Source organism: Lathamus discolor, unplaced genomic scaffold (assembly GCF_037157495.1).
Source record: "Lathamus discolor isolate bLatDis1 unplaced genomic scaffold, bLatDis1.hap1 Scaffold_56, whole genome shotgun sequence".
NCBI classification, from domain to species: Eukaryota; Metazoa; Chordata; class Aves; order Psittaciformes; family Psittacidae; genus Lathamus; species Lathamus discolor.
The window spans coordinates 72585-88999 of record NW_027069378.1 but is presented as its reverse complement, the minus strand read 5'-3'; the positions used below and the strand labels follow the sequence as shown (position 1 = coordinate 88999).

The 16415-nt window shown below is 60.2% G+C and overlaps 2 protein-coding genes across 4 annotated transcripts; one reads left to right on the top strand and one right to left on the bottom strand.

Moving 5' to 3' along the window:
- Nucleotides 1-389: 389 nt before the first annotated feature.
- ZNF14 (zinc finger protein 14) lies at nt 390-5070 on the bottom strand. The gene has a single exon (XM_065664742.1). It carries the CDS (start codon nt 4928-4930, stop codon nt 470-472), a length of 4461 nt encoding a protein of 1486 aa, XP_065520814.1. The 5' UTR covers nt 4931-5070; the 3' UTR covers nt 390-469.
- A 1030-nt stretch (nt 5071-6100) lies between these two features.
- On the top strand, nt 6101-16393 carry LOC136006690 (scavenger receptor cysteine-rich domain-containing group B protein-like). Of its 3 annotated transcripts, XM_065664744.1 has the most exons (9): nt 6101-6310; nt 6863-6950; nt 8775-9104; nt 10145-10492; nt 12229-12558; nt 13410-13739; nt 14092-14208; nt 14293-14349; nt 15998-16393. In XM_065664744.1, exons 1-8 carry the CDS (start codon nt 6116-6118, stop codon nt 14343-14345), a joined length of 1791 nt encoding a protein of 596 aa, XP_065520816.1. In that variant the 5' UTR covers nt 6101-6115; the 3' UTR covers nt 14346-14349; nt 15998-16393. The 3 variants fall into 3 exon arrangements, with proteins under 3 accessions (XP_065520816.1, XP_065520815.1, XP_065520817.1); XM_065664743.1 differs by having other exon boundaries at nt 14293-16393; XM_065664745.1 differs by lacking the exon at nt 13410-13739 and having other exon boundaries at nt 14293-16393.
- Nucleotides 16394-16415: the final 22 nt, after the last annotated feature.

The following is a 16415-nucleotide window of genomic DNA, read 5'->3' as shown; positions in this document are numbered from 1 at the left end:
CCAGGGCCACGCGTGGGGAGGGGGACGGGGGGGGACCCGGCCATGAGCAGCTCGGGGGGGAGCGGGGGGGCCTGGGGCACCTCCATGGGCTTCAGTTGGGCATTGGGGCACCTCAATGGCCTTGAGTTGGGGTGTTGGGCACCTCAATGGCCTTGAGTTGGACGTTGGGCACCTCAATGGCCTTGAGTTGGGTGTTGGGCACCTCAATGGCCTTGAGTTGGGTGTTGGGCACCTCAATGGCCTTGAGTTGGACGTTGGGCACCTCAATGGGCTTCAGTTGGGTGTTGGGTATCTCCAAGAGCTTGAGTTGGACATTGGGCACCTTTGCTTCAGTTGGGTATTGGGCACCTCAATGGCCTTGAGTTGGATGTTGGGCATCTCCATGGCTTCAGTTGGGGTGTTGGACACCTCCAAAGTCTTGAGTTGGGCATTGGGCACCTCCAAGGTCTTGAGTTGGACGTTGGGTACCTCAATGGGCTTTGACTTGGATGTTGGGTACCTCAATGGCCTTGAGTTGGATGTTGGGCATGTCCAAGGTCTTGAGTTGGACATTGGGCGCCTCCAGGGTCTTTACTTGGACCTTGGGTACCTCCAAGGTCTTGAGTTGGACACTGGGCACCTCAATAGTCTTGAGTTGGATGTTGGGTACCTCAATGGGCTTGAGCTGGACATTGGGTACCTCCAAGGTCTTGAGTTGGACGTTGGGTACCTCCAGGGTCTTTACTTGGACGTTGGGTACCTCAATGGTCTTCAGTTGGGTGTTGGGCACCTCCAAGGTCTTTACTTGGACACTGGGCATCTCCATGGGCTTGAGTTGGATGTTGGGTACCTCAATAGTCTTGAGATGGACGTTGGGCACCTCCATGGGCTTCAGTTGGACATTGGGCACCTCCAAGGTCTTGAGTTGGACACTGGGTACCTCCAGGGTCTTTACTTGGACGTTGGGCACCTCAATGGTCTTGAGTTGGACGTTGGGCATCTCCATGGTCTTGAGTTGGATGTTGGGCATCTCCATGGTCTTGAGTTGGATGTTTGGTACCTCAATGGTCTTGAGTTGGGCACTGGGCACCTCCAAGGTCTTGACTTGGACATTGGGCACCTCCATGGGCTTGAGTTGGACGTTGGGTATCTCAATGGGTTTTACTTGGACGTTGGGTACCTCAACAGTCTTGAGTTGGATGTTGGGCACCTCCAAGGTCTTGAGTTGGATGTTGGGCACCTCCAAGGTCTTGAGTTGGGTGTTGGGCACCTCAATGGGCTTGAGTTGGATGTTTGGTACCTCAATGGCCTTGAGTTGAGTGTTGGGCACCTCAATGGGCTTGAGTTGGATGTTTGGTACCTCAATGGCCTTGAGTTGAGTGTTGGGCACCTCAATGGCCTTGAGTTGGATGTTGGGTACCTCAATGGCCTTGAGTTGTATGTTGGGTACCTCAATGGGCTTCAGTTGGACACTGGGCACCTCCAAGGTCTTGAGCTGGACATTGGGCACCTCCATCACCTGGTGACAGGCACTGGGCACCTCGTGGGGTTGGAGGCTGACGTTTGCCACCTCTATGGCCTTCAGCTGGATGCTGGGCACCTCCATCACTTGGTGCTGGGCACCCCCTTCCTCGGGCTCTTGGAGGGGGCCCCCGGGCACCTCCGTGACTTGGATTTGGACCCCGGGCACCTCGGTGCTCTGGAGGCCATTGGGCACCTCGGTGGCTTCCAGATGGCCACCGGGCACCTCTGTGCTCTGGAGCTGGACGTTGGCCACCTCCACGGCCTGGAGCTGGATGGTGGCCACCTTGGGGGCCTGTGGAAGAGCTTGGAGCTGGACGTTGGCCACCTCAGTGCCTTGGAGCTCGACGCTGGTGACATCCAATGGGGGGGGCAAGGCCTGGAGCTGGACATTGGCCACCTCGGATGCTTGGAGCTGGATGGTGGCCACCTTGGGGGCCTGTGGAAGAGCTTGGAGCTGGACATTGGGCACCTCAGATGCTTGGAGTTGGATGGTGGCCACCTTGGAAGGGTGTGGAAGAGCTTGGAGCTGGACATTGGCCACCTCAGTGCCTTGGAGCTGGACGTTGGCGACATCCAATGGTGGTGGCAAGGCTTGGAGCTGGACACTGGTGACATCCAATGGCTGTGGTAGGGCTTGGAGCTGGACATTGGCCACCTCAGTGCCTTGGAGCTGGATGGTGGCCACCTTGGAAGGCTGTGGAAGAGCTTGGAGCTGGCCATTGGTCACCTCGGATGCTTGGAGCTGGCCATTGGCCACCTCCAAAGGTTGGGTTAGGGCTTGGAGCTGGCCATTGGCCACCTCGGATGCTTGGAGCTGGATGTTGGTGACATCCAATGGCTGCGGTAGGGCTTGGAGCTGCACATTGGCCACCTCAGCGCCTTGGAGCTGGATGGTGGCCACCTTGGAAGGGTGTGGAAGAGCTTGGAGCTGGACATTGGCCACCTCAGTGCCTTGGAGCTGGACGTTGGCGACATCCAATGGGGGTGGCAAGGCCTGGAGCTGGACATTGGCCACCTCGGATGCGTGGAGCTGGATGGTGGCCACCTTGGGGGCCTGCGGAAGAGCTTGGAGCTGGCCATTGGCCACCTCAGTGCCTTGGAGCTGGATGGTGGCCACCTTGGAAGGCTGTGGAAGAGCTTGGAGCTGGCCATTGGCCACCTCAGTGCCTTGGAGCTGGATGGTGGCCACCTTGGAAGGCTGTGGAAGAGCTTGGAGCTGGCCATTGGCCACCTCAGTGCCTTGGAGCTGGATGGTGGCCACCTTGGAAGGCTGTGGAAGAGCTTGGAGCTGGCCATTGGCCACCTCGGATGCTTGGAGCTGGATGTTGGTGACATCCAATGGCTGCGGTAGGGCTTGGAGCTGGACACTTGGCACCTCCATGCCTTGGAGCTGGCCAGTGGCCACCTCAGCACCTTGGAGCTGGATGGTGGCCACCTTGGAAGCCTGTGGAAGAGCTTGGAGCTGGCCATTGGCCACCTCCAAGGGCTGGACCAGGCCTTGGAGCTGCCCATTGGTGCCCTCAGCGGGCTGCACCCCACACGCTGGCAGCCCCCCCCCGACGCCACCCCTTAGCACGACGACGCTGGTCCCCAAAGGAGCCGCGGCCACCGCCTGGACCTGCCCGGCACCGGGCACCACCAGGATGCTCTGCCCGGCAACGGGCACCAGCCGGGATGGAGACCCCTCGGGGGGCTCCGCCGTGGGGCCGGGCAGCAACAGGAGCTTCTGTGGGGCAGCCGTGGGGCTGGGCACGAGCTGGAAGCCTTGGGGGTTCTGCAGGAGGAGGAGGAAGGTTTGGCCTTGGGCGCGTGGTACCGCGGTGCCGGCGCCGTGGGTGCGGAGGTGCCGCTGCAGGTAGGAAGCCACGGCGAAGGTCTTGGCGCAGAACGGGCAGCGGTGGGGCCGGGCGTTGGAATGGGTGCGGCGATGGAGCCGGAGGTTGGAGGAGTGGGTGAAGGTCTTGGGGCACTGGGGGCAGGCGTAGGGCCGCTCGCCCGTGTGCACCCGTTGGTGCTGCCGGAGGTTGGAGGGTTGGGCGAAGGCTTTGCCGCAGACGCCGCAAGAGTGGGGCCGCTCGCCCGTGTGGAGCCGGCGGTGACGCCGGAGGCTGGAGGAGTTCTTGAAGGCTTTGGGGCACTCGGCGCAGCGGTAGGGCCGCTCGCCCGTGTGCTGCCGCTGGTGGTACTGGTAATGGGACGCCCACTTGAAGGTGAGGCCGCATTGGGCGCACTCGAAAGCCCGCAGCCCCGTATGGACCCGTTGGTGGATCTGGAGCAGCGAGGAGCGCTTGAAAGCCTTGGGGCACTGCGGGCACGGGTAGGGCCGCTCGCCCGTGTGGTCCCGCAGGTGATACCGCAGCCCCGAAGAGCCCTTGAAGGCTTTACCGCACTCGGGGCACCGGTACGGGCGCTCCGGGGCCGGAGGGGAGGTGGGCGCCGGAGTCGGTGCCGCGCCGGGGGGGGACCCCAAGAGCCCCGTTGTTAACTGGGGGAAGGCTTTAGGGCACTTAAAGGGCCGCTGGGCAGCGGGGCCGTGCCGGTGCCGCGCCAGCGCCGCGTTGCTCTTGAAGCTCTTCCCGCAGGTCGGGCAGCGGAGAGGGGGCACCGGGGTCGGTGTCGGCACCCGATGGGCTCCTTGGTGGCCCAGGAGCTCCTCGTGGGTGTCGAGGCTCAGCGGGCACAAAGAGCATCTCCATGGGGGCTCCGGCGCGGGGGGCGGCGGTGGGGCCGGAGCGCGGCTCTGGAGGCAGGGCTCAAGCGCGGGGGGTTTGGGGCACTGGGGGCACTGGTGGGGCCGGGCGTTGGAATGGGTGCGGCGGTGCAGGAGGAGGTTGGAGGAGTGGGTGAAGGTCTTGGGGCACTGGGGGCAGGCGTAGGGCCGCTCGCCCGTGTGCACCCGTTGGTGCTGCCGGAGGTTGGAGGGTTGGGCGAAGGCTTTGCCGCAGACGCCGCAAGAGTGGGGCCGCTCGCCCGTGTGGAGCCGGCGGTGACGCCGGAGGCTGGAGGAGTTCTTGAAGGCTTTGGGGCACTCGGCGCAGCGGTAGGGCCGCTCGCCCGTGTGCTGCCGCTGGTGGTACTGGTAATGGGACGCCCACTTGAAGGTGAGGCCGCATTGGGCGCACTCGAAAGCCCGCAGCCCCGTATGGACCCGTTGGTGGGTCTGGAGCAGGGAGGAGCGCTTGAAAGCCTTGGGGCACTGCGGGCACGGGTAGGGCCGCTCGCCCGTGTGGCCGCGTTGGTGGTAGAGGAGGGCCGAGGAGCCCTTGAAGGCTTTGGGGCACTCGGGGCACTTGTAGGGCCGCTCGCCCGTGTGGCTGCGCTGGTGATGGGCCAGGCGGGAGGACCAGCGGAAGCACTTCCCGCATTCCCGGCACGCGTACGGGGGCTGGGATGGAGCCGCAGCCCCGCACCGGGACCCGGCGGCCATGGGGAAGGAGCCTGGGGGGACACGTGGAGATGCCGCGGGAATAGAGCGCGAAGGGGGCGTGGTCTGAGCGGGAGGGGGCGTGGTCTGAGCGGGAGGGGGCGTGGTCTCAGCGGGAGGGGCGCGCTCTCGGCTAGAAGGGACGTGGCCCCCGATTGAGGAGGCGTGGTCTCCCGGGGAGGGGGCGTGGTCTGAGCAGGAGGGGCAGGCTCTCAGCTAGAGGGGACGTGGCTTCCCCTAGAGGGGGCGTGGCCTCCGTTTGAGGGGGCGTGGTCTGAGCCGGAGGGGCGTGCTCTCAACTAGAGGGGACGTGGCTTCCCCTAGAGGGGGCGTGGCCTCCGTTTGAGGGGGCGTGGTCTCCGCGGGGGGGGCGCGCTCACCGCGAGGAGGGACGTGGCTTCCCCTAGAGGGGGCGTGGCCTCCGTTTGAGGGGGCGTGGTCTGAGCGGGAGGGGCGCGCGCTCTGCTAGAGGGGAAGTGGCGACCGTTTGAGGGGGCGTGGTCTCAGCGGGAGGGGGCGTGGTCTGAGCCGGAGGGGCACGCTCTTAGCTAGAGGGGACGTGGCTTCCCCTAGAGGGGGCGTGGCCTCCGTTTTGAGGGGGCGTGGTCTCCGCTAGAGAGGACGTAGCCTCCGTTTGAGGGGGCGTGGTCTCCCGGGGAGGGGGCGTGGTCTCCGCGGGGGGGGCGCGCTCTCCGCTAGAAGGGACGTGGCTTCCCCTAGAGGGGGCGTGGCCTCCGCTGAAGGGGCGTGGTCTCTGCCAGACGGGGCGTGGCTTGGCCCTAGGGTCGGAATTAACCCACAGAGGCCCGGCCCCCGCTTGGCCCCGCCCCCGCCGCCCCCACAAGCCCAGCCCCTCCCGCCCGCAGGCCACGCCCCCTTCGCTCCTCCAAGCCCCGCCCCCTCCTCCCCTCAGGCCCTCCCGGCCCCGCTCTCCCCTCCAGGCCCCGCCCCTCCGCTCCCCCAAGCCCCGCCCCTTGGGCCCTCCCCGTCCCCTCCTCCGCCGCCTCCTCCCCTTCCCCGGTTCCCCTTCACCCCCCCCTCCCCCCCCCAACCCCGGGGTCCCGTTACCGGTCGCTCCCGGCTCCGCCGCCGCCGCCGCGCAACGCCTGGGCCGCGCCGAGCCCGAAGCCCCGCCCCTCCCGGCGCCGTGCGCACGCAGGGAGGGGGGGGGCCGGCGCCGCGCGGGGCATGCTGGGAAATGTAGTCCGCGCCGCCGCCATCTTTGAGAGAAGACGGTTGGGGGGGGGGGGGGGGGGGGCTTGGCACCGGGACCCCAAAACGGGTCCGGATCCCCCAAAACGGGCTCGGAACCCCCCAAAACGGGAGCGGGGACCTCAGAAACGGGAGCGGGGACCCCAAAACGGGCCCGGAGCCCCACCATGGGTGAGTGAGGACCAGGCTGGAGAGGCCTCAATGCGCTCCAATGGCTCCTTATGGGGTTGCCTCAGGCCCGGATCCTTCCCCCCCCCCCCCCCCCCTTTATCCCATATCCCAAAGCATTATCCCGTTGGATCCCGATTCCAGGCCCTTTGGGATGAATCCATGCGTTAGGAAGGGCCTAAGGGGAAGCCTTGGGGGGGGGGGGGGGGGGGGGCTTTGGATGCGGGATGGGGTGAGGGGCAAGCGGCTTCCAAGTGGGAATGGGAAGAGTGGGATGGGATGTTGGGAATGGGAAAAGTGGGATGGGATGTTGGGAATGAGGGTTGGGATGTTGGGAATGAGGACGTTGGAATGGGTTGGGGTGAGCTTGAAGGGCCCTCGCATCCCAAAGCATGGAATTCCATGGAGCATCGGATGCAGGGAAGTGGGGCTGGAATGGGATGGGATGGGATGGGATGGGATGGGATGGGATGGGATGGGGGGGGCACTAAATCCATAGGGAAGAGGAGGGCTCAGCGCCGGAGGAGGGGACAATGCTGCTGTCCCCACCCCCAGCACCCAGCTCAGCGCCCCGATCCTATGGGAATGTCGGGATCCCGGCTCCTAGCCCTGGGAATGCTCCTGGGCCTGGCCTGCCTATGGGGTGAGTGGCGCTTCCAGGAGCATCCCGATGGGATCCCTTTGGGAAGGAGGAGGAAAGGGGAGCAAGGGGGGGGGGGGGGGGGGGGCATGGGAAAGCCTTGGCGTTGTTCCCAATGGGAGCAGCGGGATCGGGAATGGCTTTGTTTGCGTTGCAAAGGGCACAAAGGCCTCGGCTTCCCGGTGCGAACGGGAGCATTCCATGGATCGGGAATGGGGATAGGGAAATGCAAACGGGAGCATTGCATGGATTGGGAAGGGGGATAGGGAAACGGGAGCATTCCATGGATTGGGAATGGGGATACACAAACGGGAGCATTCCATAGATTGGGAATGGGGAGGGAAATGCAAACGGGAGCATTGCATGGATCGGGAATGGGGGTAGGGAAACGGGAGCATTCCATAGATTGGGAATGGGGAGGGAAATGGAAACGGGAGCATTGCATGGATCGGGAATGGGGATAGGGAAACGGGAGCATTCCATGGATTGGGAATGGGGATAGGGAAACGCAAATGGGAGCATTCCATGGATCTGGAATGGGAATAGGGAAATGCAAATGGGAGCATTCCATGGATTGGGAATGGGGAGGGAAATGCAAACGGGAGCATTCCATAGATTGGGAATGGGGAGGGAAATGCAAAAAGGAGCATTCCATAGATTGGGAATGGGGAGGGAAATGCAAACGGGAGCATTCCATGGATCGGGAATGGGGAAATGCAAACGGGAGCATTCCATGGATCGGGAATGGGGAAACGCAAATGGGAGCATTCCTTGAATCGGGAATGGGGAAATGCAAACGGGAGCATTCCATAGATTGGGAATGGGGAGGGAAATGCAAATGGGAGCATTCCATGGATTGGGAATGGGGAGGGAAATGCAAATGGGAGCATTCCATGGATCGGGAATGGGGAAATGCAAACAGGAGCATTCATGGATTGGGAATGGGAATAGGGAAGTGGAAACAGGAGCATTCCGTAGATTGGGAATGGGGAGGAAAACGCAAATGGGAGCATTGCATGGATCGGGAATGGGGATAGGGAAACGGGAGCATTCCATGGATTGGGAATGGGGAGATGCAAATGGGAGCATTCCATGGATCGGGAATTGGGAAATGCAAATGGGAGCATTCCATGGATTGGGAATGGGGAGATGCAAATGGGAGCATTCCATGGATTGGGAATGGGGATAGGGAAACACAAACAGGAGCATTCCATGGATCGGGAATGGGGATACACAAACAGGAGCATTCCATAGATTGGGAATGGGGAGGGAAATGCAAATGGGAGCATTCCGTGGATTGGGAATGGGGATAGGGAAACACAAACAGGAGCATTCCATGGATCGGGAATGGGGATACACAAACAGGAGCATTCCATAGATTGGGAATGGGGAGGGAAATGCAAATGGGAGCATTCCATGGATTGGGAATGGGGATAGGGAAACACAAACGGGAGCATTCCATGGATCGGGAATGGGGGTACACAAATGGGAGCATTCCATAGATTGGGAATGGGGAGGGAAACGCAAACGGGAGCATTCCATGGATCGGGAATTGGGAAATGCAATCTGGGTAGCATGGATCGGGAATAGGGAAAAAGCAATCAGGAGCATTGCATGGATTGGGAATGGGAAGGGAAAAGGCATCACAAGCCCCTTTCCCCCTGGAAATGGGGATGCAGAGGGGACTTGGATTCCCTTTGCCTTAGAGCCAATGGAGAGGCCCATCCATGGCTCGCATCCAATCCCAGCCTTGGGAATGCCGTTCACCCTTCCCACCCTTCCCGGTGCCGCTTTTCCACCCGGATCCCTTCCCTATCCCTCTTCCAGCTCCAGCTGCTTCCCAATGGGCGCCCGTCCGCTTGGCCCAGGGTCCCCACGGCTGCGCTGGCCGGGTCGAGGTCTTCCATGAGCACCAATGGGGGACGGTGTGCGACGACCACTGGGACCTATGGGATGCGGCCGTGGTGTGCCGGGAATTGGGATGCGGTCCGGCACGCTCCGCCCTTGGAGCCGGGCACTTCGGGATGGGATCGGGACCCGTCTGGTTGGATGAAGTCAACTGCACCGGGACAGAGGTGGCCCTGTCCTCCTGCAGGAGCAAGGGATGGGGGAAGAGCAACTGCAACCATGGGGAGGATGCCGGTGTGGTGTGCGCAGGTAACGCCAGGGGAGGATGCTTCCGTCCTTATCCAGGCCCAGCGGGATCGGGATTGGCAGAGGGAGGGAGCACAGGATGCTGGGAGCATGTGGCATCATCGCATCCCGGTCCCCTGCATCATCGCATCCCAGTCCCCTGCATCATCGCATCCCAGTCCCCTGCATCATTGGTCCCCTGCATCACCTCATCCTGGTTCCCTGCATCACCTCATCCTGGTCCCCTGCATCACCGCATCCTTGTCCCCTGCATCATCGCATCCCGGTCCCCTGCATCATCGCATCCCGTTCCTCTGCATCACCCCATTCCGGTCCCCTGCATCACCCCATCCTCGTCCCTGGCATCATCGCATCCTTGTCCCCTGCATCATCGCATCCCAGTCCCCTGCATCATCGCATCCCAGTCCACTGCATCACCTCATCCTGGTTCCCTGCATCATCGCATCCTGGTCCCCTGCATCATCACATCCTGGTCCCCTGCATCATCAACTTATCGTGGTCCCCTCCATCACCCCATCCCTATCCCCTCCATCACCCCATCCTGATCCACTGCATCACCTTGTCCTGGTCCTCTCCATCACCTCATCCCAGTCTCCTCCATCACCTCATCCTGGTCCCCTGCATTACCTCATCCCTGTCCCCTGCGTCATCACATCCCGGTCCCCTGCGTCATCACATCCTGGTCCCCTCCATCACCTCATCCCAGTCTCCTCCATCACCCCATCCCTATCCCCTCCATCACCCCATCCTGAGCCACTGCATCACCTTGTCCCGGTCCTCTCCATCACCTCATCCTGGTCCCCTGCATTACCTCATCCCGGTCCCCTGCGTCATCACATCCCGATCCCCTGCATCATCGCATCCTGGTCCCCTCCATCACCTCATCCCAGTCTCCTCCATCACCTCATCCCGGTCCCCTCCATCACCCCATCCATTCTCCTGTATCACCACATCCCATTCCCAAGGTGCGGAAAGCAGGATGCTCCTGCAGAAGCGAAGGGTGCGGGGTGTTCATGGTGCACCTCTTGTGTCCTCCCTTGTAGATACCTCCAACAACCCCATTCTTGTCCGCACCGGTCCCGCACAGCTCCGCCTGGTCAACGGCTCCAACCGCTGCTCGGGAAGGCTGGAAGTTCGGCACGATTCCCAATGGGGAACCGTGTGTGACCATGCCTGGAGCATCCCCGAGGCCACCGTGGTGTGCCGGGAGCTGGGCTGCGGGGCCGTGGCCTCAGCCTATGGAGCGGCTCACTTCGGCCGAGGCTCCGGTCCCATCTGGCTCGACCGCGTCCAATGCAACGGGAGCGAAGCCGCCCTGGCCGAGTGCTTGGCCCAACCCTGGGGTACCAATGACTGCGACCATGGACACGACGTTGGTGTCGTCTGTGCAGGTAACGTCTTCCTCATGGACCGGCATTGATCCATGGAGGATGCTCTGCTCCGGGGTGGTCACCTCCGTGTCCGTCTCCAGCTGACACTTTGCCCTTGAGCTCATGGATCCAGGAAAGAGGCTTTTAGCAGGGATTGGAGGGATGGATTGCATGGACAAGGGGTGATGGGAGCACTTAAAGAGGGGAGGTGCAGGTTGGACATAATGGAGTTGGTTGCTTGGAGGGTGCTGGGACACTGGGATGGGTTGAAGGGAGAAGCTGGGGCTGCCCCATCCCTGGAAGTGACCAAGGCCAGGTTGGACACATGGGCTTGGAGCAACCTGCTCTAATGGAAGGGGTCCCCATGGAAGGGGATTGGAACTGGATGGGCTTGAAGGCCTCTTGCAACCTGCACCATTCCATGAGTATGAACTTGAAGGCCACTTCCAACCTAAACCATTCCATGGGTCTATAAGCTTGAAGACCACTTCCAACCCAACCCATTCCATGGGTCTATGAGCTTGAAGGCCCCTTCCAACCCAAACTATTCCATAGGTCTATGATATTGAAGGCCCCCTTCCAACTCAAAGTATTCCATGTGTGTATGAGCTTGGACGCCTCTTCCAACCCAACCTATTCCATAGGTCTGTAATCTTAAAGGCCCCTTCCAACCTGAACTATTCCATGGGTCTATGAGCTTGAAGACCCCTTCCAATCCAACCCATTCCATGAGTCTATGAGGTTGAAGACCCCTTCCAACCCAAACCATTCCATGGGTCTATGAGCTTGAAGGGCCTTTCCAACCCAAACCGTTCCATGAGTCTGTGGTCTTCAAAGTCCCTTCCAACCCAACTCATTCCATGTGTCTATGAGCTTGAAGGCCTCTTCCAACCCAACCCATCCCTTCCAACCCAACCCATTCCATGGGTCTATGATCTTGAAGGCCCCTTCCAACCCGACCCATCCCTTCCAACCTGCACCATTCCATGGGTCTATGAGCTTGAAGGCCCCTTCCAACCCAACCTGTCCCTTCCAACCTGCACCATTCCATGAGTCTACGAGCTTGAAGGCCCCTTCCAACCCAACCCATCCCTTCCAACCCAAACCATTCCATGGGTCTATGAGCTTGAAGGCACCTTCCAACCCAACCCATCCCTTCCAACCCAACCCATTCCATGGGTCTATGAGCTTGAAGGCCCTTCCAACCCAACCCGTCCCTTCCAACCCAAATCATTCCATGAGTCTACGAGCTTGAAGGCCCTTCCAACCCAACCCAACCCATCCCTTCCAACCTGCACCATTCCATGGGTCTATGAGCTTGAAGGCACCTTCCAACCCAACCCATCCCTTCCAATCCAAACCATTCCATGAGTCTATGAGCTTGAAGACCCCTTCTGACCCAACCCGTTCCATGAGTCTATGAGCTTGAAGGCACCTTCCAACCCGACCCATCCCTTCCAACCTGCACCATTCCATGGGTCTATGAGCTTGAAGGCCCCTTCCAACCCAACCCATCCCTTCCAACCTGCACCATTCCATGGGTCTATGAGCTTGAAGGCACCTTCCAACCCAACCCATCCCTTGCAATCCAAACCATTCCATGAGTCTATGAGCTTGAAGACCCCTTCTGACCCAACCCGTTCCATGAGTCTATGAGCTTGAAGACCCCTTCTGACCCAACCCGTTCCATGAGTCTATGAGCTTGAAGGCACCTTCCAACCCAACCCATCCCTTCCAACCCCTTGCTCCTTCCACAGATGCGGACACTTCCGAGCAGCAACCTCTGCGTCTGGTGAACGGCTCCAACCCATGCCTGGGGCGAGTTGAGGTCTTCCACGACGAGAAGTGGGGCACGGTGTGCGACGACACCTGGGACCTCCACGCCGCCGCCGTGGTCTGCAGGCAGCTGGGCTGTGGCATGGCTGTGTCCGCCCTGAGCTGGGCTCACTTCGGCCCCGGCACTGGTCCCATCTGGCTCGACAACGTCCGCTGCACCGGCACCGAGGCCGCGCTGAGCCAATGCAAGCTCCACGCCTGGGGAGAGCACGACTGCGAGCACAGCGAGGACGCCAGCGTGGTCTGCTCAGGTAGCACCGGGCTGGAGGTCTCCATTGGGCCAGGTTTCATCCTCTCTGCCCCGGCACCAAAGGCACCTGCACCCAACCCCTTGGCTGTGGGGTTGGGCAGGTGTCACCCTGCACCCAGCTCAGGGGTGGTTGTGGCTGGAGGAGATGGGGCTGCCCCAGCCCTGGCGGGGTTCAAGCTCAGGTTGGATGGGGCTTGGAGCAAGCTGCTCGAGTGGAAGGGGTCCCCATGACTGTTCTATGGGTCTGTGAGATTGAAGCTCCCTTCCAACCCAACACATTCCAAGGGTCTGGGAGCTTGAAGGTCCCTTCCAACCCAACCCATTCCATGGGTCTAGGACCTTGAAGGCCCCTTCCAACCCAACGCATTCCATGGGTCTGGGAGCTTGAAGGCCCCTTCGAACCCAACCCATTCCATGAGTCCGTGAGCTTGAAGGCCCCTTCCAACCCAACCCATTCCAAGGGTCTGGGAGTTTGAAGGTTTCTTCCAATCCAATCCAAACCATTCCATGAGTATGAGCTTGAAAGCCCCTTCCAAACCAGCCCATTCCATCAGTCTATGAGCTTGAAGGCCCCTTCCAACCCAATCTATTCCATGAGTCTATGAGCTTGAAGGCCCCTTCCAACCCCGCCCATTCCATGAGTCTATGAGCTTGAAGGCCCCTTCCAACCCAATCTATTCCATGAGTCTGTTGTCTTTAAAGTCCCTTCCAACCCAACCCATCCCTTCCAACCCAACCCAACCCATGAGTCATGATCTTGAAGGGCCCTTCCAACCCAACCCATCCCATGGGTCCCTGACAGGTCCGAAGCTCTCACGGAGGCCCCATCTCCCCCCTGTGCTCCTCTTGCAGGCCCCAACCCCTTGCAGGTGCGGGTGCAGGACGGCCCCGGGCCCTGCGCGGGGCGGCTGGAGGTGCTCTACAACGCGACCTGGCTCGGGGTGTGCGGCACCGGCTGGAGCCTGCTGGAGGCCGCCGTGGTCTGCAGGCAGCTGGGTTGCGGGCAGGCGCAGGCAGCACCCATGGGTGCCCCTTTGGACCATGAGCCCAACCGGGTCCTGCTGGAGGGGCTGAGCTGCAGCGGCACCGAGTCGCTGCTCCTCAAGTGCCAACAGAGCCACGTGGGGCCGGGCCCGTGCCCGCAGGGTCTGGTGGCCACTGTGGTGTGCGCCGAGCAGGAAGGTGAGCGCTGGGGTCGTCCCTTGTCCCCTCTACATTGGAGCCAAGGCTTTGGGAAGAGGAAGGCTCCAAGCCCCAGCTCCGGCATTGCCGTCCCCTTTGAGGTGGGCAGCAAAGGCAATGGAGTGGGACCATCAGGTTGAAGGCATCTCCGTGGCCTTGGAGATCCTGAGCATCCCATCTATGGATGCGTGAACCCAATGAGGGGGGTCCTTGCAGCCCCCTCCCACAAGCATCGGAGCTGTCGCTCCCACTGAGCATCAAGCCCAGCACCCAAGGGGAACGATGCTGCAAGAGCCCATGGGCAGGAGAAAGGGTTGGAGCATCCCTCTGAGCCCCGCTCTTCCTGCATTAGGGGTAGATCCGTGCCCGGTGCTGCTCGGACTCCTTGGCATAGGGATGCTGCTCTGCGGGACCCTCTTGATCCTCTACCTATGGACGAGGTGTGGGCGACGGGGTGGACGCTTTGTGGGTAAGAACAGGAGCGGGGCTCATGGGGGCATGGCTGGGTGGGCTTTGCACCCTCTGGGCATCATCCTGCTCCTTCCTGTTGCAGACAAACCCCTCCTAAAGAGGATGGAGGACACCGGGACATCATCCGAGGCGTAGGAAGGCAAGGCTCCATCAAGACCCCTGGGGACCCCATCCGGTGGAGCCAGCAGAGCAGGGGCTGCCGTGGTCAGCAGAGGGGATGGATCCCTCTGCCCCATAGCCCCGTAGCCCCATAGCTCGCTGCATGGAGTCCCTGTGGGTCCCAGTTCCTCTGGGCAGTGCTGAGTCCCTCAATCTCCAAAGTCTTCCTGCATTAACCCCTGCGTGTCCTTTGGGAAGGCTCCATAATCCTAATCCCAACTGCACAGCCTCCCCATCCCTATAACCACTGTAATCCCTATTTCCATCCCTATAACCATTGTAATCCCTATTCCCATCCCTATAACCACTGTAATCCCTATTCCCATCCCTATAACCACTGTAATCCCTATTCCCATCCCTATAACCACTGTAATCCCTATTCCCATCCCTATAACCACTGTAATCCCTATTCCCATCCCTATAACCACTGTAATCCCTATTCCCATCCCTATAACCACTGTAATCCCTATTCCCATCCCTATAACCACTATAATCCTTACTCCCATCCCTATAACCACTATAATCCTTATTCCCATCCTTATAGCCACTATAATCCCTATTCCCATCCCTATAACCACTATAATCCTTACTTCCATCCCTATAGCCACTATAATCCTTACTCCCATCCCTATAGCCACTATAATCCTTATTCCCATCCCTATAGCCACTATAATCCCTATTCCCATCCCTATAACCATTATAATCCCTATTCCCATCCCTATAGCCACTATAATCCTTATCCCCATTCCTATAACCACTATAATCCCTATTCCCATCTCTATAGCCACTATAAATCCTATTCCCAGACCTACATCTCCCTATATCCCTGTAACCCCCTGCAGAGCCATGCAGCATCACTGAGTGCCATCACCCTCACCACATTCCCAACGGGATCATTCCCTTTCTCCTAATCCCCCATAGAAGCCAGGGTTACTTCCCAGTCCAGGAGACCCAGCTAACACCGGGTGAGATGTTGACCTGGCCATCAAACAAGGAAGGGCCATGGGGTCCAGCTCGGGGGCTCCCATCTGGGATGTGGGGCTGGTGGAGCTGTTCTATCCTCAGAATAGGGAGAAATGGGATCTTGGATCCAATAGGATACGTGCACTGTTTGGAGAAGGCCTTGGTGCCATGGGGTAGACCTGGCAGCCCTTGGGTCTTTGTGATGTGGAGCAGAGATGATGCTCTTGAGGGCAGGCCCAGCCCCTCTTGGGCTCATGGGTTGCTCTAGGGATGTTCTGTCCTCAGAATAGGGAAAAATGGGATCTTGGATCCAATAGGATACGTGCACTGTTTGGAGAAGGCCTTGGTGCCATGGGGTAGGGGTAGACCTGGCAGCCCTTGGGTCTTTGTGATGTGGAGCAGAGATGATGCTCTTGAGGGCTCCCCCATGCAGGACCAGTCCCTCTTGGGCTCCTGGATTGCTTTAGGGATGCTCTGCAGGATCCCAAGAGGGTTCCAGGCTTCCCAACAGCCCCACAGTAAAGGAGCAGAAGGGATGTGGGACCATGGCTCGCTTCCCGAGCATCCGCCTATCCTGTGGACTGTGGAAACAGCCCCAGCAGAGCGGCATTCCCGACATTCCTCGCTGCCGGGAATCTCTTTGCCACTGGCCTGTTTGTTTGCAGACAGGGATCAACGGCCTCGGGTCAGTGCCATCCCAAGGTTGTTCCATCTCCTATGGGATGAGGTCGGATTCGTTTCCAGCTCAGTTCTGTTTGGAAGAGCCCCTTTCTTCAGGGCTCCAGCTCCACCTCGTTGACCTCCCTAAAGGCACCCATCTCCTCCAAGCCCCATCTTCAGCACCCATCTCCACCTGACCCTTCCCATTCGGAACAACGCCTGATGGTTGACGGCCCCTTTGGGAAGCTCTTTGTCTCCAGGACACCTTCAAAAGGATGGGATGGCAGCAGCTCTTCCAGCTTCCCAGCAGCTCAGCACGTGCTTGGGGTGCTGGTTGCACAGGACCCTTTCTCATGACGGATGGTGGCCCCCACAATAAAGCCTTTTCCAGCCTTTCCTAAGCCTTTTCCAGCCTTTCCTAAG